A 24470-nucleotide genomic window follows, 5' to 3' on the forward strand; every position below is an offset into this window, starting at 1 on the left:
GAATATAACTTTAAGAGGTTTTCAGTCTTGGAATGTTTAGTCTACTAGCTGAGCACTTACATGCCTGAACACAACATAGGCCAGGTGTGTGCCATCATATGAAATGGTTCATGGACAATCAGATCAAGTGGCAGCTCCTTATAGCAGCTCCTACTCAACGGCGAGTAGTTTCTACTTTATCGTGTTTTTTTGTCTTCATATGTCGTTTTGCTGTAATAAGGTAAATTTCTCCGTTGTGGGACTAATAAAAGGATTTCTGAGAACTAGTTTTCTCCAAAACTGAACTGAACTCAAGTTTCCCGAGCTTCTTGGAAGACCCAAAATATTTTTAAAGGATATAAAATCACAGCTCGAACCCTTCCTGGTATATTTGCTCATCTGGATTTCAGCAGTTTTCTGGCTGAGATCTTCAGTTCTGTGCATATTTTCAATACAGTTCACGTTTTATGCGTTGGATGTGTTCCATAAGCACATTCAGAAACATTTCCCAAAGCCACCTTTGTGTTACCTTAGCTGTCAAAATAACTTCTGAATACTTTGACACACTATTAAGTGTTCTTTGTCCCAGTCTCTGATTAATAACAGATGTGTGACACAGGAAAACCACCATCAAATTTCTTTGTTAGTCCACCATGGGCCTCCACAAAAGCATTTTTTTGGTGGGCCCTTCTTTTAGGTGGCTAAAATACATTTTGCTGCTGCCCGTCCACAGCAGCTTTGCTTTTGTGCGATAACTCTGGGAACATGCCAACCATCATCGACTGTAGGTAATAAACTGCCGATGGACAAGTACCTCATACAACCCCACTTTAAAAAATCTGAACTATCCCTTTAAAAAGCGGAAAGGGAAGGCCATTTTCGTGTACCGCTGATAAACACTAACGTGTAAAAGGAAATTGATGAGTGGCTCACAAATGCATAATATTTCAATAATCTGCAGAGCTGTGTTAAGGACATAAGTACGTTTAATGTCAGTGGCATTCCAAAGTTGCAGTTTGGCTGACCTCTGTTGTTGCACATATTGCGTCATTTCCTGTTAGTACAAAACTGTAAAGTACGTTGTTAAAAAATTAAATAATAAATAATAGCATAGAGTACTATGGCAGTCAGCACGTAATATGAAATTTGGCCACACTTGAGCGTGTAAATGTAAAGGGTCAGTTCAGTCCCAAATTACAAAGCCACATTTGATTTTTTATTTGTCCAGGGTTAGATAAATATCGGTCAGACTTCTACCTCCAAAACAACAGTTTGTGCGGCTCAAAACATTAACTTATCTTTTCAAGAACGTCATAGTTCTCATGTAATGTTGATTAACTAACCTTTTGCATTTACAACCAGAATTCTTTGTTGGGATTAGCCGTTAAATCTGAGGTAAACAAATGTAGTGTATGTATTTCACGTTTGATTTATTTGACTTTTTATAACAAAGCGTATGACAGTGATGGCAAAACATAAAGAGCCTAAAACATACATATAAATCCAAGAAAACCACCACTTACTGTAGGATACCAAGTACTAACAAAAGGCTAGAACTCTGAATAATACTTTTCACCTCCCTGCTGGGCAGCTGAATATGACTGAACAATTAACTGCTTCTTTTAAACTCTTGTAAAACTACTTCTTGCCAATTATAAACTGGGTGATGTGAGAGTAAAAAAGTACACAGTAACTTTCAAGTTGGCAGAATTGTTAAAAGAAAGAAAACTGTTGATCTGAACACTTGAAGAATGGCTTTAAGGTGTAAAGATAAATGAGTTGTATGGAGCACCTTTAAACACCAAAGTGTGGTTTACATTTTGTACTACCTTGTCGTTTGCAAGTGCCTTCATCATTTCAAGTGTTAATTGTAAAAAGAAATGTTATTTGTTTAAACCTTTGAAATGTCACTAATGATTAAATGTCCTAGCAGTTATCTGCTGTATCCATGGTTACTTCAGTTCAGGTTGGCAAATATTTATGGGCGGTTCGATCCAGAGGCACCGTCTTCGTCATCAGGTGGACATGCGACAAAATCAGCCAACATGGAGGCCATGGCTTCATCATCCATCTGGGGGACACAGAGAGAGACAGCTGAGACATGAGAGATGTGTTTGATGCTGGTGAAGGCAAAATCTATTCAAACTAAATATTTAAAGCCACTATGAGCCACATTTCTTTATAGTTTTCTGACGGTTTGAGTTTTCAGTTGATCTGGGTGGAGCATCCTTTTTTAAATTAACCCAAAACTCTAAATTGTGAATGTGTGACTAAATATATGTTGGTGGATAATATATATATTAATATAATAGATATATTATATTATATTATATTATATTATATATATATATATACACACACACACACACACACACACACACACACACACACACACACACACACACACACACACACATTATATTATATATTAATATATAAAACGTTTTAGAAATAATTAGAAAACTATTTTGAAATGACAAACCTGTAAAACAAACACTATAAATACATAATATGAAACACTAAATAAACTCTGGTCATTTTTAGAATGCCTTTAGAAATGAGTAAATCCAAAATCAGCGGTGAATTTTTTACCTTTTTCTTCTCCGTGCCTTGCCCCTCTTCCTCTCTGTTCGCCTCCTCTCTCTTCCTCTTCACTCCTTTCCCCTCCTCTCCATCACTCTCTCCTGTTCCTTCCGTCTGCTGCTCCGCTTTTACTCCGTCTCTTTTCTCAGCGACCGTCTCCTCTTGCTCTTTTGTATTCGGGCCTGTTGAGGTTTCGGGTTCTGCCGCGGCTGAGTCTCCCTCTTCAACAGCCGCAAGCTGCTCCTGATGACTGGACGGCTGGTTATCACTCACACCCGCCTCCTGTGCAGTTTCAGCTCCCGACTCCTGTTGAGTTGAAGAGAGTCAGGTTTAGTTGGAAAGCTCAGTTTCCCTTTAACAACACTGGAACAATAACAGCTTTATCTATGTACCATAAGTGGAACAAAGGCACAGAAAATGGAGGTGGGTAATACTGGTGGACGAAGGAATGTGAAGAAAAAAAGAACAACAACTGCTTGGAGTTCTGTTGCTTTAGAACATAAAACTCAATATGGTAGTCTGAATGTGCCTTTGTTAGAGTCACTCCACGTTCTTGAGAAGATACCGTGAAAAATATCATGGCTACCGGTGTCCTTGATTATTATGATAAGCCTTTCTATCCAACACCACCCTCCATTGTTTCCTCCGTTATTTGTAACAGGTCTACTTCTACTAAGTGAACCTTCTACTAAAACAAAACTCACACCTCCTTTAAACTCCTTTTAGTAGACTTTGGGTCATATTGGATCTCTGATAGCTCAGTGCTTTCAGCGTATATAATTTAATATACACACATTTCTTTCATCCCGGCACCCTTTCTTGTATTTCAGAGTATTTGGACACTCTTAGCAGATCCCCATTAATAAAATAAATTGGATCAAAGTAAACCTTTAAGTCGTCAGTATGTTTTAAAAGGTGAGATTCTAAAGCTGTGGCACCAACCTGTTGATTCTGATTGGTTGTGCATTCTTCTGAGGCGGCTGCCAGCTCAATCTCATTGGCTCCTTGCTCCCACGACCTCGCCTCGTCCTGCAGCCTTTCTCCATCTCCTCCTCTCCCTCCCCCTCCCTCCTCCTCGGTCTCCTCCCTCTCCTCTAGTGATCCTCCGGTGACACACAGGATTTGTGGCATGGTGGGGTCATCCATCCTTTCGCTTTCGTCCTCCTCCCCCTCCCGCGCCTCCTCCAGGACGCCGATGCTCTCCACCTTTTGCACCTTCACCCTATCCTCTCCGAACATCGATCTGTTGGTCTGGATCTCCTCTATCCCTCCTTCTGCTTCTGCTTCCACACTGAATCCGGCCATCCCTCCTTCATCCACGGCTGCTCTGAGCACCTTGCCCCCCTCCATCCCCGCCTCTCCAGCCTTATCCTCCGCTCCCTCCAGTGGAGGTATGTCCCCATCCTCCTCCTCCTCCTCTTCCTCCAGCTCTTCCCCCTCTTCCTCATCATAATCCTCGTACTCTTCCCCGTCATAAAACTCATCAGCAAAATCGCTCGCTTCCTCATCCTCTTCCTCCTCTTCCAGGCCTTCATCCTCCTCGTCCAGCTCTTCATCATCCTCCATGTCCTCCTCCTCTTCGTCCTCCTCGTCGGTGCTGTTGATGTTGATGACAGCGGAGTCTTCGTTGCTGGCAGGCGGTGGTTGGTGCTGGTGGAGGTGCCGTCCTGGTTGGCTCAGCTGATTCTGCAGCTGGTGCAGCTGGTGCGGTAGACCCATGGGGCCGGGCTGGCCCGCTGTGGAGGGCTGCATCAGCATCTGCTGGAGCTGAGGTCGGCCGGGCAACGAGTCCCCCAGACCGCCAGGTGGAGCTGCGAGTGTGCTGGAGTTCAAAGGTGGAACCAGGGAGACCACAGAGGAGCTGGAAGGAGGGAAGGAGTTGATGGGGGTGGTGGAGGTGGTGAGTAGAGGGGAGGATGTGGCGAGGTCGTTGGGGAGCGACACCCTGTCTATCGTGGTGGTTGTTGCTGTGGTGGGGACCATGGTGACAGATTCTCCTCCTGGTAGTGTGACTGTAGCGCCCCCTTGTGCGGCAGAGGACATGTTCAGAGAGTTTGCCGCTGCTGCCGTCTCATCCTGCTGGATGTCCATGTTGAGCATCATCGGAGGAACGATGACTACGCTGTCGTCCGAGTCACTGGCCAGAGAGATCTCCACATCCTCCGCTTCCTCTCTGTCGTAGCGGACGAACACGGGTCTCTGACCCTCGGGAAGGCCCAGCCCGGATGGGTCCTGCTGGTGGTGTGCGTGCGGGGACAGGATCATGTCTCCCGGGGTGGGGGCCTGGCCCGGCACCAGGGAGAGGTGGTTGTCCAGAGGACCCAGTAGGGAAGCGGGACCCAGGCCGAGGGAGTGGCGGGTGGGGAAAGGGACAGGGGCAGGGGCTCCGAGGAGCGTTGGCAAAGTGAGTCCAGAGGGAGTTCTCTGGGAGGGGGGGAGGACTGAAGCAGCGGCGGTTGGTTTCAGGGTGAGGGGTGGTAAGGGCAGGGCGATGGAGGGAGTACGGGGATGGAGGAGAGAATTACAGATGGTCAGAGCCTCAGTACAGAATGTAGAGACCTGTGAGGGGAGAGAGGGGAGCCGAGCAGAGTCATTACATTCTACACAAGTGAAGACAGTACATGTTCCACTGCGAGGGACCTCAAGTGATTGTTTCTGCGATACATTTCTAGACTTGTAAAATCCTGTCTCATAATTATATAAACTGTTTTGCAGAGGTTTGGTGTTGTAAAAAACTATTTGACGTGGGGGTGGGGGTCTGGGGGAAGAATTTTGTTTGTAATTACTATATATTACTATATATTTCCCCCTGGGGACCATTAAAGCCTTATTGATATTATAATATCATAATTTATGTATCGATTATATTTTGTATTGTTCATCTGAAACCACAAAGTAATTAAAGCTGTCGGATAAATGTAGTGAAGTAAAAAGTACAATGTTTGCCTCTGTAAAGTAAAGTACAAGTATTTAAGTACAGTTACTTTCCACCACTGGTAACCGTCTCTTGACTCGCGGCAAACTTCCGCCTGAGCGGATGAAGTGCCGCAGGTGTGAAAAATTCTAACTTGTTGATCTGGTCCTGAAACCAGGCAACACACTCGCCCCTCCTACATTCTTAATCCCTCCAGTCACCTTGAGGTTGCGGTCATTGCGACCGTTGCTGAGGATGGACACAGCACAAGTCAGAGGTGGAGGCCAACAGGGTGATGGGACGAGGACCAGAGCCAGCAACAACCTAAAGAAAATCCACAGGAACAAAACACTGATGTGAAGCCATCTACAGGACACCAACACAACGACCCACAGTCTTCATTTATTCTAATCGTTGCTACTACATACAAGTGAAGCTAAACATTGTCTTTGACGTGAAGGTGACGTACTTGTACAGCTCCAGTCGGCCGAGGGCGCTGCTGTACTGCCCACTGACGCTCCCTGCGGATTCACACGACGTGCTGCTGCTGGACTGTTGCTGCTGCAGACGCACGCACAGCGGCAGCACGACGTCATGGAGACGCTGGGGGGGAAAATCAAAACGGAGCGGAAAATCACCAACTGACTGTTTGCTATTGAAAAAGAGAACAAGTTGTCCGTTCAGCAATAGAGCGTGGGGTTGCGTGACATTGACATTTACCTTGTGTAGATCGTCTTTCAGCAGTGTACCACTGGTAAGTATAATGTGCCTCAGTGCTGGGAAGGAAAATAAATGTGTGTGATTAACGCAGATTTGCAGAACAGACTAATCACAAGAGTATTATTTAGGATGCAGATCCTCACCCCTGAGGGCTGAAATGCAAGTATCCTGATTAGCCAGAACGTCTCCTTTTCTCTGGAGTGACGGCCCGACTGTGTCTGCTATGACCAATGGTTTTGTCCTTCGCGGGCCCGGCTTCCCTCCAGGAACCGCATCTGCTGACAGACCTGCCCGAAGCTGGAGGACAGGACGACACAGACATGTAACAAACATTAGACGCATGCTCCTGCAAACTAAGTAAATCTATAAAACAAATAGGCAATTTTAACAGTAGAATACATGGTGCTTAAATACATTCAAGCTAACCACATGGAACTAACCTTGATAGACTCCGCCCCTGGTGTGATGTCACTAAGTAGGTGACTAAACAGGAGTTCTGAGTGGCCAGGGCTTCCCTGAAGGACGCTAGCAGAGGCTCCAGCCACCTGGAACCACAGCTCTAAGGTTCTGTACAGCGTTACCCGCACTGAGCTGTGGGATGAAGGAGAGACACACAAGACAAATGCTTAGGCTGCCAAGTCAAAACCTGACATTACCGCGTCATCCACTGCGCTGCTGCTGCTTAATACTCCGCCTTCCAATACCCTGGTTATATACCAATTATTTTGCTCAATTGCATCATGAAGGCAGCACTGGTGACACGGCTCAACAAGCTGGAGAACTCTATTGGTCGATACATAATAAATAGATCATAGCAAGTTACCTGTAGGCTCTCTGATGTCCCAGACTGGCTTCAGGTAGAGGCGTCCAGGCAGACAGGGTTTGAGAAAACAGCCTCTGTAGCACAGCAGCGTACTGAACCATACCGCTACGTACACTGTAACACAGAAGTACAGACACAGTGTCAGCGACACACTATTGATAAAATGCATACGATACACAAGTCTATGAACTCAAAAACAAAAGAAGTGTGCGCATGTCAGTACTCACGCTATCATAAGAGCTGATAAGACCTCCAGTGTGTTGGTGTGTATGATGGGCAAGATCAACAACCTCACACTTCCATCTCCTGTTAAATTCTGAAACACAAAACACACACTGTGGTTGTTTGCACATGTAATAAAACATTTTTATAGTTTAGTTTGGACGTAGTTCGAGTTTGTCATTTCATTAATACATTTATGAAACAGTGTATATTGAAACATCACAGGGTCTTGCCTCCCCAGATCCCACTGTGATATATACTCAGCGTGGGCGTGTGCACTTACTATGCTCTTGGAGCTGACGGCGAGGACCCGGCACACCAGGTTGAGTATCGGTCTGACAGGCAGACGGACAGCAGAGGCTGGATCCACCCTGATGGACAGAGATAAGTGTTAATAAAAAAAGTATAATCCTGTAACTGGAACGTTGTTCTTAGCAAAACATTTTTAATTTTGTGATTTGGTTGAACTGACCCTTTAAAAAAAAAAATGGAGGAGTTTCATTTAAAGTTCTGCATGTTGTACCTGAGTGTGTATTTCAGTGCCAGGCAGACGGATGTGTATCTGTGCTGGAGCTGCAGCAGCAGCAGAGGATCTGATTGGTCGAGGTGAGAAAAGGCCAGCTCCACCCCCGGACCTTCATATTGCACCGTTCCTTCTGTCCCAGCAAACAGAAAGAGCTTTTTAACTCATCGAACTCATTCCAACCAAACCACCATGTTTATGTTTTACGACAAGGACCGACAAAGTGTACCTGTTTCTGAACCCTGGTAGATCTGAGCCAGCAGGCCATTGCCTGAGGCCAGTAGGCAGTGAATCTGATTGGTCCAGCCCTCAGCTCGACCAGCACTCACCCCTCTGTCCAACAGGCCCCCCAGAGACGGCAGGCGACCATAACACAGACAGGCCATCTGACAGAATGACAATGTTTTTCTTTTGGTTACAATTGCAGTTATTACCATTTTGTGAGCAAGCCTGAGAAGAAATTATAATTACATAGATCTTTAACAAAACATTAATGACATGTTCACCTCAACTTTGAGAATCACAAACCTCTTGTGTTTTCTTGTTTGTACTGTCCATTTTGGAGAGGAAATAGGCTCCTAGTTTGTCCTAAAAGGAAGAAAAAAAGACATCTGTTTTTTTCCTGAAGGTTTCTTCATCTAGTCTTTCACTCCTGTCATTCATCAGTGTATCTTACCCTGAGGGATCCACAGGCTCTGGTGTAGTAGGTCATACAGGCTGTCATCCCCTCCATGGCTGCCAGCTCACACTGAGACGACAGGAGGAACAAAGCCATGTTACTATGAGGGCTGCAATAACTGATAATTATTGTCATTGTCAATTAATCTCTTGTCCTTTTGTTTAACTAATATATTGATTAAGTCATTTAAATATCAGCCACAAGAAAGAAATGCCAATCACAATTTCCCAGAGCCCAAGGGGATTCTGCTTCATGAACAGTCTCAAACTCCAGAAAACCATTGAATTTATACATTTACAATTACTTTTTTTTTTTTTTCAAATAAGACCTAGTATATGGCTGAACTGTGTATGGTAATTGTGGCTGTAATGTGAATTCCTTGATGTAACCGCAATGCAACTTTCTCTAGCAACCTGCCGCGTCCCCTCACCTCTGTCTTAAGGCCCAGCAGAGATGTAAGAATGCCCAGGATGGAGTTGAGGCCGACCTCCCTGGCCAGCTCTGCCAGCTGAGACGAGTACTGCAGCAAGTCCTTCAGAATGTTCACCGCTAGCTGGATGGTCTGAACTGGAGCCTGAGACTACAGGATCCACATACATAGCAGAGGGGGAAAGATAAATCAGAAAAGAGGGTGTGAAGCTGTGGAGATGCTCAGGTTGACATTGTTATGTAGACCAACACGCATAAAAACACAATGGGCAATATCGAGGTAAGGGAAAATGATCAAGATCACGTCCATATATCGTACGATAAGTCTGTAATGTAACAATTATCTAAGTCATGTCCATATATTATACGATAAGTCGATAATTCAATTATCGTGACAGGCCTATGTGTGTGCATGTATGCGTTTGTATCATACCTGTATGACCTGCTGAAGGGAACGCAGCCAGGAAATGCAGTGTTGCTGGAACAGATCACTGGAACTGTCTTTAACCAGCATGGAGAGCAGGCAGAGCCCTTCAAACCTGCACAGAAACACAGAGGAGATACAGAGATGTGTCTCCATAACACCACTTAACCTTCCCCTTGTTAGTCCCAGTTTACAGTTATTCAAAAACAGAGGGTTTTTTGTGTAACACCATAGATTTGTGTTTGTTGTCATCACTTTTTCTGGATCAATATCTGAGCTTTGAATGTTTGCATATATGTGACTGTAAATCTTATAAGGCCCTGAAGCAATTGTCTATGCTTTAAAAGTTATTAATTATTGTTAAAAATCAGGCTCTGTGCTACAATGTTGCAGCCTTTACAACTAACCACACTAACCATTCTTTTTTTAATGTTTTTTTAGTGATTAGGGTTATAAATTACACACTTTTGAATTTTTTTAGATACAGTAACTTATTTATAACACTAAGAATACCATTATATGGAAGCCCATTTCAACCATGTGAAAAAAGATCCTGCAAGTCATTAAAATGAGAAACGTTCTCAAAATAAAGAGAACATTTCTCAATATAATGAGTAATTATTAACAGTATTTGTTTTCGAGAAAGTTTGTCATTATAATGACTTGAATTATCTTTTCATAACAAGGCTACGTTTTCCTTTTATACATTTATTTTACTGGCAGAAATACTTTCATACCATTAATATAATATCACACAAAAGATATTCAGCCGTGACATTAAAATAATGCTACCAATGGTGTCACATGTATGACCGAAATATTATGACAACTGACAAGAAATATGAATTTTATTATACTGTCATTTTACTATGTTGGACCATTTCGTGAGTAATGTGATTCGTGATAATGGGCTTTATAAATCAAATTGACATTTTCTCACCTGGTCTTGCTCGAGCCCAGTTTGGCATTGCTGAAACCCACGAGACCCCCGACGGCGCTCGCGCCCTGCAGGTAAAACACAGGTGTTAAAATACATGCCTCCACTATTAGTTAATTAGTTAACAACTACAGCCTACTGCATCTCCAGATGTCAACTCAGTGATCAACAACGCATGGAGTAGATGTAGCACAGCGACAGCAGGCTAACAGGTAACTAGCTTCCAAGCTAACGTGCTTCTACGGACCGGGCTCTACCTGAGTTTGAAACACGCCATGTTCTCTGTAGTTGGCCAACAAAGCAGGTAAATACTCTGAACGCTGCTCTTTCAGAACCGACACCAAACCCTCTGTTAGTCGCATAGCAGATGGTCCACGCAGCCAAGCCGATGTAGCCATCTTGCCTCTCTGCCAAACGTACGTCACAAGTGTGCGACCTAGTGACGTCGATTTTGTGACTTATTTGTTGTGCAGCTTCAGCCGTTTGCTCTCATGCTTCAGTCATTCGAGCAGATTTAGAGGTACTATCGTCGACACCGAGCTGAGTTCTCCGGAACCACACTGTGTGGACTACAGTAGACGTTGTTCTTGGAGAGCGGCTGGTTGTTTCCTGCCCACTCATGGCGAATGAGCGGCTCAGAGCTCTGGAGGAGGTGGAGAAGGAGATAGCGACGGTCCTGCAGTGTGCCGGTGAGGATGGATTTCACCAAACAGTACTGCGACTTCAACATCAAAACTGCATCATTGTATACTTCAGACAGCTAAAATGCTTTGACATTGACTTGACCCTTAATAATTATTACATAAGAAAAACGTGCTTCTTAAAACTGCAGTTAAATGTGTTTATTATCAATGGATCAAATGTGTAATGTGAAAGGTGTTGCTCATGGTGTTGTATTTAGCTGTTGAACATAATGGAGCATTTAGCAGCTAAAGAGAAGAAAATATTCTTCTCAGGACCTGGTGGAGACTAAACCACAGCTGAAAGGAGAGTGAATATTAGACTTACATTCATCAGGTGGACACAAACATGACTTCAAATGAATGATAATGTTGCTCTGTGTCTGCTGAATATGGATATACAGGCAACTGTTTGCTAACACATTCACTATATTAACTTTGTTGGTTGATAATCTGTCAGATTTTGGGTTTAGAGCCAGAAAAACGCAGTTGATTGTTTTAAGTTTTTGTGTATTAGTTTGCAATCATGTTTTTGGCAGTTAACATGTCTAGTCATAAAGCTGATATGTTGTGTTATGGTTGCCCTGCAGGTAATATAGTTCTGGAACTCTCTAAAGACAAACACAACGCCAGCCATCTGGACAGACAGCTGGTCCAGTTCCAGAGCTCCATCAACCGAGTGGAGAGCGAACTAAGCGGCCAGATCCGCTACCTAACACAGGTCAAACACACAGTAGTAGTTTTTTCATTTGTGCATTATAACCCCGGAGACCACTGCAACAAAAACAGAGTTTTTCATGGTACAAGTAGTGTTTCAGAAACTGTTCCTCTTGGACAATACAGTTCTTATATTCATCATATTTAGTTTTATTTAACTTTATGTTAATGCAGATAACAAACGCCTTCATATGTAAAACTGTAATTTAAAACTGAAAAGTAGACTTTATATACGTTTTTTAATTTAAGTTATTTTTGTTCCAATGAGCACCCAAACTTGACTTTAGGCATCAAGTGTTATTCCACATTTCATAAACATCAAAACCTTACAATAAAACAAAAACAAAATTGAGGTATTGAAATACAAGTTTTACAGCATAATTGATCGAAGTCAGGACAGACTTAATCTGCCATTAACCTGAGACATTGAGAACATATTGACAGTGTGCAATTGGCATATTAGCAGCTAAGACACTTGTGAGTAATAAATCAATAATCACATTCCCTCAAAATATTACGCCCCACCTCATTGTATTTTTAAATGTAATTTGATAGGTGAAAAAACCTCTCTAATATTGAAACAAATCTCATCTCACAGTAGCATTCCCAAAGACAATAAGCACAGAATTACAAAACTACAACTGGGTCCTATTGCGAGCAGGAGAACAAATTCTCCTTTCTTTTCCTCCCAGGTAGCAACTGGTCAACCTCACGAAGGTTCCACTTATTCAGCGAGGAAGGACTGTCAGATGGCACTGAACAGAGCCGAGTATGCCAAGGTCAAACTGGGAGAACTGGGACGGACCTGTGAAGTCATGTTGGAGCAGCAGCAGCAAACAGCAGCAACAACAGCAGCAGCAGCAGCAGCAGCAGCAGCAGCAGCAACAGCAGCAGCAGCAGCAACAACAACAACAACAGCAGCAACAGCAGCAGCAGCAGCAGACATGAGAGCAGAGAGTAAATCTGTCACCAGCCTTAAAATCTTTTCATATATATTTTGTATTGTTATTACTTTCTTTTCTCTAAGTAGTGTACATTTCTGGGTATATATATTTTTTAATTTGGTAGTGATTTTTCTATTCATGTGCATCGCAGGCCCTATGTAGACCTTGTTAAGATACCTGTAATACACCTGCAAAGAAATTTGATACAACATTTTTCAGCATAATTGGCTGAGATCTTGCAGCCATAAACATCATATGGGGAGAAATCTAACAGAGGAAAAATCTGAGTTACAATTTTCTCCACCAATTAAATCTTATCTGTGTGGAATATAATTTGAGACAAAATAATAAACAAAGAATTGAGTGCTTACGCTTTGAGTGCAATAACTTGATTTGAGCACAGTGGCTTCATTAAAGTCAGCACAAAGCATGTAAGATCAAAGCGACTGAAATGTCCATCCAGGACTTTGATACATTGTATGTCAGTCCCAAATCAGGGCAATCAAGTGGACAGTGAGTTTTTTTGCCCAAACATTTGTACAAGTCTCTTGTCTACAAAACCTCAGTAACGTATGCCAAACTGTCCTCATTAACGTTCAAAACGCCATTCTACTACATCACGTCATTTCTAAAGATTGTCATATTTTTCACCCTTCATTTAACAGTTCCAATACTTGATTGTTTTGTACATTTTATTGAGTAAAAGAACAAATCCAATAAAGTATCTTGTCATATGTTGTATGTATTGTGAAATAACATGTAGCATTTTAAGTGTTTTATTATAATGATAACAGCTGTGGTAGCTTGCACTGACATTTACATACAGTAGCTCACATTTACATCTCCATGGAACAATGGGGGAGGGGGGGGGGGGGAAGTATAAATCTTCATAGATACAAAAACACAAGGGCCTGTTAAGAGATTGATTGTCTAGCTATTTGCATGTGAAATTATTATTATACAGTATAGACAGAATAATTCACGTACACCAAAGCCTTTGGTGATTCAGCTAACATTTTTTGTATACACATACACACACACTACACTGTGTCCCAATTCCATACTACGGAAGGATTACAAGAGATTATAGACCAAATGATGCCAATACTAGCTCCATCACAGATATATCATTATTTGGTTTTACTACAGTGGCCAATAAGTGACGAGAAATTAAATGCCAAAGATATGTTTGAGGTAATGTAGAAACTGTCACTATTACATACTTCTACCAGAGAGCTGACACGTTGATTTTTTAAAAAGTGTTAACAATTTTGGAAAAACACACTAGTGCTATCACTGAGTAATAACATATTTTGTATAGGTGCACTAAAGAAGAGCTGATCTCACACTATTACTAAAAATACAAAAAATAACTATAAAAATAAAATAATTTCTGTTTATTGAACTCTACCCTCTAGCTTGGTCTGCTCCAGATATAAAAATGTATTTGATTAATTTTATTGTAAAGAGTCGAAGGACAAAATCAACAGGAAGCAGTACAAGTTTGAGGTTCCCCTGAAGACAACAGCTGACCTATCATGAATATAAAAAATACCACTTCTATTCCTTCGTCCCAGCTAGAATTATGAATCCTGAATCACAGCAGCGTGTACAATACTGATACCAGCAGAATGAAAAAAAAATCAAGCAGCAGCCCATCCAACAAAAAACATCTTTCATTTCGCTCACCTGCTAAATTTACACTTTAGTTGCCTGAGTCACTGACCATTTCCTCTGTTTTTATAGCTGACCGCTCCTTTAACAAGAGACACATCTAGTAGGCCCAAAACAAATACATTTTACAATTAAAAGACTCCGGAGGCTGCCCTCACAAGTTCTTCTTCTTGGGTTCTGGGGTTGAGGAATCCTGTGACCTTCCGCTCAAACTAGTAAGTGTTGGCGAAAGGAGGAAGGAGGAGCTAACAGAAGGGGTCGCCCTCTTCCTTCATCCCCGTTAGCCCCAGGCGAGCAAAGTCTTCAAAGACAAAGTCATCAACCTGAGGGGACGTACTAAGAAGAAGAAGAAAAAGAAGAAGAATGTCATTACTTTTCTGGATTCAAAAAACAATACACAACTACGGAAATTAAGCTGAAAAAGTGTCCTACGAGGTTTTATATCAGCATATTGTCTATTTTTCATTTTACAATCAATACATGAGATCCAGTGAAGATTTGTGTGAATGCTGATTATAGTAGTCCATACAGTTAAAATCTGATTTAAGCAATGTTTCCCCTCTGCAACAAGAAAAAAAAAGCTTCACCTGCATCTCAAATTCAGTGACGTTTCACTAATCCAAACCTTTTCTTGGGTTAGTAAATTATATTAATACAGGACTCCAATCACAACCAGACACTCCGCAGTCTGGGAGTGAAAAATATGGTGAGAAAAGTTCAGTTTAAGGCTGAGTCCCACTTACTTCATCTCAAACTCTATGAGGTTTGCATCCACAGTAGCGTCGGCCTCTGGAGCAACTACAAACAAGAACACATTAAGTCATTAAATGACTCTCCCAGCTCACACAGCTCCACCGGTAACTGTTTTATGGGGTGTGTGTGTATGTGTGTGTGTATGTGTGTGTGTGTGTGTGTGTGTGTGTGTGTGTGTGTGTGTGTGTGTGTGTGTGTGTGTGTGTGTGTGTGTGTGTGTGTGTGTGTGTCCTACCTGACTGTGGTTCGGAGCTGGGTAGGTCTGAAGGTTTGGGATGCATCAGGACAAAAGGAAGTTCCACTGCTACATCACTACACACACACGAACGCAGATGGAAGATATATAATCAACTATCTGAACACCCTGATCACCACCCGCCATAATAAAACCAGGGTTTGAAATAATGAGCCCGGTTTTAATATGAACACTGATTAAAGCATGACTTAAAGCTGTTTTTGTTTGTCTTCGTCTAAAGTTAAACGAAGAGTAAAATATTAACAGTTCAAATATTACTCCACTGATTTAGCATCACAATTCCGTAACACTGTTGGACTCAAGATGGACAAAACGCATTAAACTTGACGCAGCAGAACATGGTGCTTGTATTACCCACAATGCAACCCCTAGTGCAGTCGAAGTGGCCTTTCACTCTGCTGATTTGAACAGGTCCAATCACAACGTGCGATGTCACACATGGCATGGCAACGCATAATAACAACAATGGCGGGTGATCTTTGTTTGCATCTCGCGATTTGCAAACAAGTGATCAACTATGTCCATATATGGCTGAAGTCTAAATCAGTTCCATACAAATGACTTTCACAATGACAGAGATGTATAAAACAGAGCACAGCTTTATAATTCTGTCTACAAACAGTTTCTGCATCTGACCCCTGGAACACCATGTTTGTGACTTCTTTGAGATTTATTCTAGGTTGTTTTTTTAACCACAGCAAATCCTTTCGAGTGTGTTCACCTACCCTCCAAGAGACACCACCAGTTTGACTTTGACTCTGTAGGAAACCAGGATCCCCATCATCTCCTTGTTGGTCCCTTCTTTTACTCTGCAACACACAGGACACATGCAAACAGGTATTACACATCCATAAGTTTGTGTGTGTTTCCTTGCATATGAAGTATTCTTTTTTGTTGTCAGATGCATGTGTGTATATGTGTGCGTACATGGTGCTCGATGCCAGGTTGGTGTCTTCATGCTTTAGCTTTCCATCCAAGGCCAGGCCTCTCTTTTCCCTGTTGGTGCCTAGCGTGGGGGTCAGAGTGTAGACCTGGCAGGAGGTGGAGCTGGGAGAAACCTGGTCACTGAGGTTGAGGTGGGGATGAGGGGTCAGGGAGAGAGGAGTAAAATGGGAAGAGGAAATAGGAAAGTGGAATCCGTTAGCTGCATACTGAATGTTTGCAACGAGTCGTAAAAACAAATGATTTGAGCATGAAAGCTGCAAAAGATTGCACAGAGCACACGTGGGATATAATACATGTGATACTTCAGGAGGCTGGTAAGATATGTTGGTAGCTTTTAATGTAACGTTCAATTTTGGTCAGCATTTGTGTCAAGTGTCATCTGCATACTAATGCAATTGACAATTATTAACCTGCTTGTGTTAATATAGATTGTAAAGCGAAGAGGACCTAAAATTGATCCCTGCGTAACCCCTTTGTTAATGTTAAGAAGTACCAACATACCATATTACTTGCCAATATATTGGTAAAATGGCTTAGTAGGTTGATAGTTTATGTTATGCGTTTGTTATATTTTTGTTATTATAGATTTTGAGTTTTAACCCAATTTTGAATAAAACAACCAACGGAAAGAAGGATGGGTTGAGAGGAGGACAACAGTAAAGAAGAAGAACTCACTCTGCTTCAATCTGGGCAACTGGACACTTATACTGAGCCGTGGAGAACAGACAGATGTCAGCATACTGACGAACTGAGAGGAGGAAAGAATTATTTTAGCAGTTCCTTGACCCCTTAGTCAGTTCAGAGTCAGGTTACAGGAGATGCAAGATGCAATACTTGACTTTAACGGCAGCTGTAACAATAAATTGTTGTCTCAAGTCAGTAATAATGAATCGAAACGAAAGTCTGAGTGTTACCAGATATCTTCACCCTCTTCACGCTCTTGGTGGAGTTGTTGGTGACGTGGACGTTGACACTGATGGGCTCACCGTGGTAGTACAGCTGGAGAGAGACAAGAGTCTTAGCAGTGTGTGTGTATCCCAGTCATGGAATAGCACATCAAAAGTGTGTGAGCGCACACGTTACCTCCTTGTCCAGCGAGACCTCTAGATGTAGAGATCTATCAGACATTAGGAAGCTGCGACTGGTCTCCACCATCGGCTGTGGACCTGGCTTCTCCGGAGCGTACTGAACCTTCCGGATCAGCAGTTGCACGGAGTTCCTACATACACAGCGGAGGTCATGTACAGAACCACATTGTATATCTCTCTATGGTGTTTTGTCTGAACGTGTTTAACCTTTGGTGGATCTTCTCCTCCGCAGTCTTAGCACAGAACGCTCGAAGCTCATAGTCCACACCGCACGCCTTCCCGGTGTCCTCCGCGCCCGGCTGGAGGGTTACTGAGCAAGGCAGCTTCTGAGGGATCTGACACACGTCAAATAGAGTGAAATGTAAAGGGTAGCTCCAGGTGCATAGTCGTATCGAACAGTGCACATACCTTCTCTTATGCCACATTTCATGTCACTTAAAAAGGGAACATTTGCCAATTTATTTAAATTCACAGAATGTGAACTGGATAAGAGAAGTTTATGTGCACGTTTATATACTATATACTATAATACAAAACAATGCACATACCTACGCCTATCCACTTTAATTAGTAATTAGTAGTATGTTGTATGTTTTTGCCCACAAACATGGGCACAATATCTTAAAACATATGTTTTCAGGGAAATCTTTCAGAGGATTCTCTTCTCTTGTTCACATAGATTGATTGATCATTTTCCCAATCAGGCCTACTGCCATCACTCTCTATGGCTTTTTACATACAGTTTTACTGTTTATATATTGCTGTTCTATAGTAGTGCCAGGGTGAAGCTGAGTTTGTGTTACTCTTACAGTGAAGTGGAAGGGGTAGGCGTGCTGACCCAGCTTCTTCAGCAGCCGCTCCTGCAGGCGGCTCAGAGGCGACTTTTTCTCCTGCAGAGGAGGGAAGACCTGGAAGGTGCTGACATACAGATCCTTCCGGAAGGAGAGGCCCAGGACATCCAGGTCCTCCCGACCATAACGAAACGCACAGGTCAGAGTCACAAACACTGAGGATGGATGAAGACATTGATTAAAAGTACTGTCAATCAGTCATTCAGTCAGTTACTTTGTGTTTATCTTCAAGTTCTCTCACCTTTTCGATCTTTCAGATACTCTGGGTCTACAAGGAGCACTCCATCTAGAACACACACACACACACACACACACACACACACACACACACACACACACACACACACACACACACACACACACACACACACACACACACACACACACACACACACACACACACACACACACACACACACACACCACATGAGCAGTGATGTTGAACAATGCAGATCAAAACATTGTGTCAACAAATGATATACATCATGCTATAGCTAGCTCCAACTAAATCAAGAGTTTTCCTTGAAAGGAGCACTTCAACATTTTGGGGTGAAATGCTGTCTTTTCACAACATGTATATTATTTACGACCCCAATTCAGAGGCCGCTTTTTAAAAACCAAACACATCATAAAGAGTCGACAAGGTCTGTCTCATTTCAGGCTCACTCAAATGTGGTCGAGACATGCAGCGTCCTTTTGCCCAAATTTGGACGCAACTTTCGTTGTCCTCTGCTCGTTTAGACTCACCTACTGGATCCACGTGGTCTAAGTGATCGACAAAGTCTCGCTTCCCTAGATAAACTGTGATCTGTGGAAAGGAAAGAGACGGACAGAAAAAAATGATCAGGATAATCCACGATAGGAGATGTTGGGTGAGAGAGAGAGAGGAAGAAACATGGTAAGAGCCTCCTCACTGTATCCTACCTTGCTGTTGGGGCTGGACTTCTTAAAGACTCTGGAGAAAGAGAAATATGTTGTTAATTTATTATCATATCAGTAACCTGGGCTGAACTACACAATTGCAATGCACCTGCAAATACGGAAGCACTGAGCAATATACAACATACAACAGCATCACACCTTCAGATCTCACCACCGGCTAGTTTGACCAGACTTCTGCTTTATCACATTTGCCATGTGTTAGCTGGGCGTGTCATCTATGGTCACATTATTATAGGAGCACAGCCGTGTTACTTTTCATACTGTGTGGTCAGGTGTAGGGTTGCAAAATTATATAAAATAATAAGGCTTATCTGCTCAGGCTGTATTCACTGTGTCATATGCAGATAGAAACAAACCTTCATATCATAAACAGAATTAATTGCGAAACCTTCTAATAGAAATGAAAAGTTGAGTTCAACATGAGTTGACATTTAACATTGTATTCACTTTTATTGAACAACAACAAAAAAACGACTTCTCTATTAAAAATAGAGAAGTCTGAGGCCTCCATATCCTCTCCACGGACTTCCTCGATTATCTTCACGATCCAAGCTGAATTCCTATTAAATATTCCTATTGAATGATCTGTACCGACCATTTGCAACCCTAGTCAGGTGCGTTTATCGATCCACTAATCATGAAACACACTTGAATGTCCCACTGAACTGCCGGCGGCTGAGTTGCATTATGGGTAGTGTAGGCGGCACGTCAGGTTTTGACAAGAAAGAAGAATGTGCTAAGCAATAGGTCACCAAGATGCCCTAAACATCCCCGTTGCTAACCTAAAACATAACCACACACACACACTCCGGACCAAATCACACACTCCGGACCACGGTATATTTGCTAAACACTTGACCACTGCACGGAAAAATACTAGTTCATTTAGCGTTGCATGCGTTTCAGATTAAACAAGAGAAACATCAAGGCGTGGTCAGTCAGAGGGTCTAGGATGGATAACAATAAGCTGTGAGTGTAGGAACTGCTGAACTCATTACACTCCAATGGCACTGTATAATCACATCATATTTCCTGTCCTGCACACACACAGACACACACACAGACACACACACAGACACACACACAGACACACACAGCAGGCGTAAACCGATCCTTAAATTTAGTCTAAACAAGAAGTGAGCAGTTAGTCAGTCAATGATGGCTGACTGTACAACGAACTGTGGGACAGGAAGGTCAGCATCATTTACAACTAAATATGTTCTGGAGTCCCACACAGTTTCTCAGAATGCATCCTGGATGACATTTACTCTCAACAGTCTGTATTTGGAGCCGAACAAAGCAGATTCAGCAACAGTATGGTGTTTGTGGCCTTTCTACCACCATGTGTGACGGATTAGATTACAGTACACAGCATGGAACATTTCTGATCCTGAGGGAGACATCAATCATTATAATGGAAAATTGCAATAGCACTTAACAAAGAACAATAGCATTAGGAGGAGAATTGTTTTTTGGAGAAACAGTCGAGGAACTATTCCAAACATATTTCTAAGGAAATCTTCACCCTTTCATTCTCTTGCAGTGTTAGATATCATCAGTCTCTGTTGTAAGGCAAGGCAAGATAAAAAATAACCTCAATTCGGCCAACTCACATGAAATGGACCATTACGTGAATGTAGAATAATTACAGAGTTAATATATTTGGTGTCTTAGCTTCATCAAGAAAGCAGAGAGTGGTGATAATAACTGCCACATAGAAGCTTTGCTCCATAAAATAATAAGTTAGAATAAAAATAGTACGTACGTTTGAGTTTCATCTGCATAATTGTTATAAGCGTTGGTGTTGTTTTGTGAAAATTAAGCGTGTGGGGGAAACAGAGGAGGCCCCAGAATTGAGCCCTGGGGAACTCCCGTCATGTCAATAGAACTGCAATGATTAGTCAACAACGACAGAAAAATAATCACCAACTATTTAGATAATCAATTAATCGTTAAAGTAATTTTTCATGCAAAAAAGGCAGAAAATGCAGTTTTCAGCCTCTCAAATATTGAGATTTCCTGCTTTAGTCTGTTTTATATCATATTAAACTGAATATCTTTGGGTTTCGGACTGACTAAACAAGTCATTCAAATACATCACCTTGGACTTTGTGAAACTGAGATGGACATTTTTCAATATTTTCAGACGATTTTTTAGACCAAATGATTATTCGAGAAAATAATCGGCAGATAAATCGATACTGAAAAGAATCTTTAGCTGCAGCCCTGTAGCATAATGCACGCTAATCTCCCGGAAAATGAAAAGTAAAAATTGTTAAAATAAAGTTTATTAGGGTTTAAATTTTGTCTACTGTCGGAGTAGTTTTAACATTAGTCCAGTCCCAGTCAGGTTAAATCACTTGTTTTGTTTAGCGTTTTGGGGATTTCAGAGTTTGACGTCCATTGAGACCTTGTCAAGTTGTGTTTCATTCAGTAAGTCACCACACGAGGAGACAGCCGATGTTGTGGAGTTGAGAAATCTTCTCCAGTCAAAGCTGATCAAAGGCAAAGCAGAGCGAAAAGAGCAGAGTGTCTTACCTAAGCTAAACAGGAAGAGTGTGAAGTGTATTCCAGGAAATGTGGCCAGTGTACGCCAGTAGTGTGTATGCCAGGAATTATTTTGTGACCAAGTGTTGAGACTAATAAGCCCATCAGTCCACGATCACAACAGCACACAATGAAAAGGGCGTCTTCATCATTTACATTATTATACAAAAAGATTGTTACTAGCCTATAAACAGAGCTGTTGTCAACTAAATTCAGGCCATGTCAGCTTTATGTTTATGCACACTGCTGCAGTTTTAAGAACATTAGCCCGTCCAGGAATGTGCTGCCTTTTACATTCTGTGGAAAGAAAACAGGGCCAAAGAACAAAATGCACATCCTGATTATCACCAGAAATGTCCATTACTTCCTTAAAATGGGACATGTGAAGGCTTTCCTGTCAACCCATTATCCTAAAGAGGAAAAAACTGTTATCATAATAAAACTCAACTCAGCAGTGTATAGAGCTCCTGAGGTCAGCATTGAGGACAGGATATACCCCCCCCCCCCCTCAATGTCATTTAAATGTTGTTCACACACTTACACTCTACAGTTTCCCAAAACGGACTGCTATAAACTGGATGATCTAGCCACAAGTGGAATTAAATGAAAACCAAATGACCAAATGTTTATTTAAATTATTTGGAAATTATCCAACAGCTGGGCAGACTTTGACCTTCATAAATGTCTCATTTTTTCCACAACACAAGAAGTAATCAAGAACTAACCCTTTCCTATTCTAAACACAATGAGTATTCTAGCAATACAAATTCTCAACATTGTGGTAAAGACATCCAAAACGAATCAAAAACTAATTCCAAGTCATTTAAAGTGAATATTCAACGCTACCAGGTGATTCATGTTAAAGGATAGGTTCATACTTTTTTTTCAAGCCTACTTCAAACCTTGGTCAGCCTTCATTTTGTACACATTTTTTTTTAAGTTGATCTGAAGCTAATGTGAGTCTTCGGCAGTCTCGGTTAGACAAATCAAGTTGATTTCTTCAAAAGTGACAGGTTTTTAGTATAAAACTCACTCTTTTTGAAATTTTATATCAATTTTATTTATGAAAAATAAGGTGTTGGATTAGGTGTAATATACAGCTGTTATTTAAATGTGTCTTATACATATGTAATCAACATTGAAGTAAATGTAAGTATCGGATCACACTCGTATCGGAGAAATTAAAGGACTCAGGACCAAAAATAATTGAATCGAGAAAGGTTAGTTGCACCCCTAATTGAGACATCTCTATTAGGAAGGGGGTTTTAATGGCCAGTATTAACAGTAGTCACTACACTACACCAAATTAATTTTAAGACAGACTATAAAAAATGTGAAACTATCATTTAAAGCCCCTGTGATTTGAGTATTTCTGTCTTTGGCGACTCCTAGTGGTACTATGTAGTAAGACACCTTCAACAAACAAACCAAATGTCTGTCTCTCGTATATTCATACATATATCTGAGACTTTTGCATTGACAATTTGGCGCACATAGGCTACATGACATGAAATAAGACTGTCTGTCTCCTCAAACAGTCTCCTAATACCGACCGGACGTTTGCCGCCGCTGAGTTCAACTCTTCTTTTGTACGAAAAATGTAACACTGTAGAAGAGTAGCTACGCTACCAGGCCATTCTGAATGTTACAGTGTAGCCAACGGGACGATACGTTAAACTGAACCTTCTAAAACTAAATAAACCGTAAATAAAGACGCTGTCAAACACCTGTCCAGTTTACCAAAGTTTGACTTCAATTGGCTAATAGGCTACTGTATATGTAATGACTATCATCCACGTAAACGTAAAACCATTTACTAGCCTATTTAAAAAAGCACAAACTGGATACATTCTCCCTGCTAGTGCTCAATGCCCCCATACGCCTCGTTTTCTCCTATGAGGAAGTTACGCCAGACTCCTTTCCAAAATGTATACATTTAAAGGCAATTTGACAATGCTTTGCTTATAGTCGAACGTAACAGCTGCATATGCAAGACAGGACACTATTATGAACTTCTTCGTATTTTTTAGCATCCACTCTTCAATTCGGCATTACTATCGATCGATATCTATTGATATATTTAAGAAAATGTCAACATGCAAAACTCCAAAATCAACCGAGGAGAGTGACAGTCATGTGAATCAGGTCTATTTTCGTAGTGTCCTTTGCACATAACGTCAAAGTCCAGTTCAGCGTTAAAAACACAGAGATTGTTCCCCTTTCTCCACACGAGTTAACGGGACGTAGCCTACGTCTTCTATTTTCATCTTGTGATAGCATACTTGAGCCAACTGTATGATTCTCTTACCTGGTCCCCGCTTTGTCCCCCATCTCCTCAGTGCTGTGTGGACAGTAGGCTATGTCTGATATGTGCTGGTCTGTTGCCTGTGCTGGTCCAAGGTGTCCGCTGCTGCTGCTGCTGCTGCTAGAGCCAGTTTTTTAGAAAATATTCAGCCCGTTTCCGCAGTTTAGGCACAAAAACCACGCCTACACTTAATAAGATGGACACCACAATCACCCAAGATACTTTATACACCTGCAAATCACCATGCATACACTCTACTACTACTAGTAATAATAAACAGTGGTGGCGAAGTACATTTACTCCAGTACAGCACGTACCCAGTGGTATTCAGATCATTTACTTAAGTAAAAGTAGTAATACCACACTGTAAAAATCCTGCATTTAAAATGTTATGTATGAATGTAAGTATAATCAGCGAAATGTAATTAAAGAATTAAAAGATATAAATATATCCCCTGTGACTGTTACAACTGTTGATGTGATGATATATTACATCATTAGATTATTATTACTCATGCATTAAGTAAAAGCAGGA

At 41.7% G+C, this 24470-nt stretch overlaps 3 protein-coding genes across 3 annotated transcripts; 1 reads left to right on the forward strand and 2 right to left on the reverse strand.

The window, feature by feature from the left end:
* Positions 1-947: 947 nt before the first annotated feature.
* On the reverse strand, positions 948-10657 carry pelp1 (proline, glutamate and leucine rich protein 1). Its single transcript, XM_029454398.1, has 19 exons — positions 10491-10657; positions 10237-10301; positions 9306-9411; positions 8874-9023; positions 8441-8512; positions 8293-8352; positions 7994-8150; positions 7765-7897; positions 7525-7612; positions 7247-7335; positions 7020-7133; positions 6637-6787; positions 6340-6493; positions 6197-6252; positions 5946-6079; positions 5698-5800; positions 3505-5121; positions 2572-2868; positions 948-2050 (listed from the first exon to the last, which is right to left on the reverse strand). The coding sequence occupies exons 1-19, from the start codon at positions 10629-10631 to the stop codon at positions 1958-1960; spliced, it is 3780 nt and encodes a 1259-aa protein (XP_029310258.1). The 5' UTR covers positions 10632-10657; the 3' UTR covers positions 948-1957.
* A 134-nt stretch (positions 10658-10791) lies between these two features.
* Positions 10792-13315, forward strand: med11 (mediator complex subunit 11). The gene is made up of 3 exons (XM_029454412.1): positions 10792-10922; positions 11504-11634; positions 12323-13315. Exons 1-3 carry the CDS (start codon positions 10853-10855, stop codon positions 12734-12736), a joined length of 615 nt encoding a protein of 204 aa, XP_029310272.1. The 5' UTR covers positions 10792-10852; the 3' UTR covers positions 12737-13315.
* On the reverse strand, positions 13253-23961 carry LOC115023434 (arrestin red cell-like). The gene is made up of 14 exons (XM_029454408.1): positions 23939-23961; positions 19066-19096; positions 18889-18949; positions 18383-18427; positions 18100-18296; positions 17498-17625; positions 17286-17421; positions 17117-17201; positions 16878-16950; positions 16185-16322; positions 15983-16066; positions 15237-15313; positions 14992-15046; positions 13253-14584 (listed from the first exon to the last, which is right to left on the reverse strand). Exons 1-14 carry the CDS (start codon positions 23959-23961, stop codon positions 14494-14496), a joined length of 1224 nt encoding a protein of 407 aa, XP_029310268.1. The 3' UTR covers positions 13253-14493.
* Positions 23962-24470: the final 509 nt, after the last annotated feature.

Source organism: Cottoperca gobio, chromosome 18, assembly GCF_900634415.1.
Source record: "Cottoperca gobio chromosome 18, fCotGob3.1, whole genome shotgun sequence".
Classification (NCBI taxonomy): Eukaryota; Metazoa; Chordata; class Actinopteri; order Perciformes; family Bovichtidae; genus Cottoperca; species Cottoperca gobio.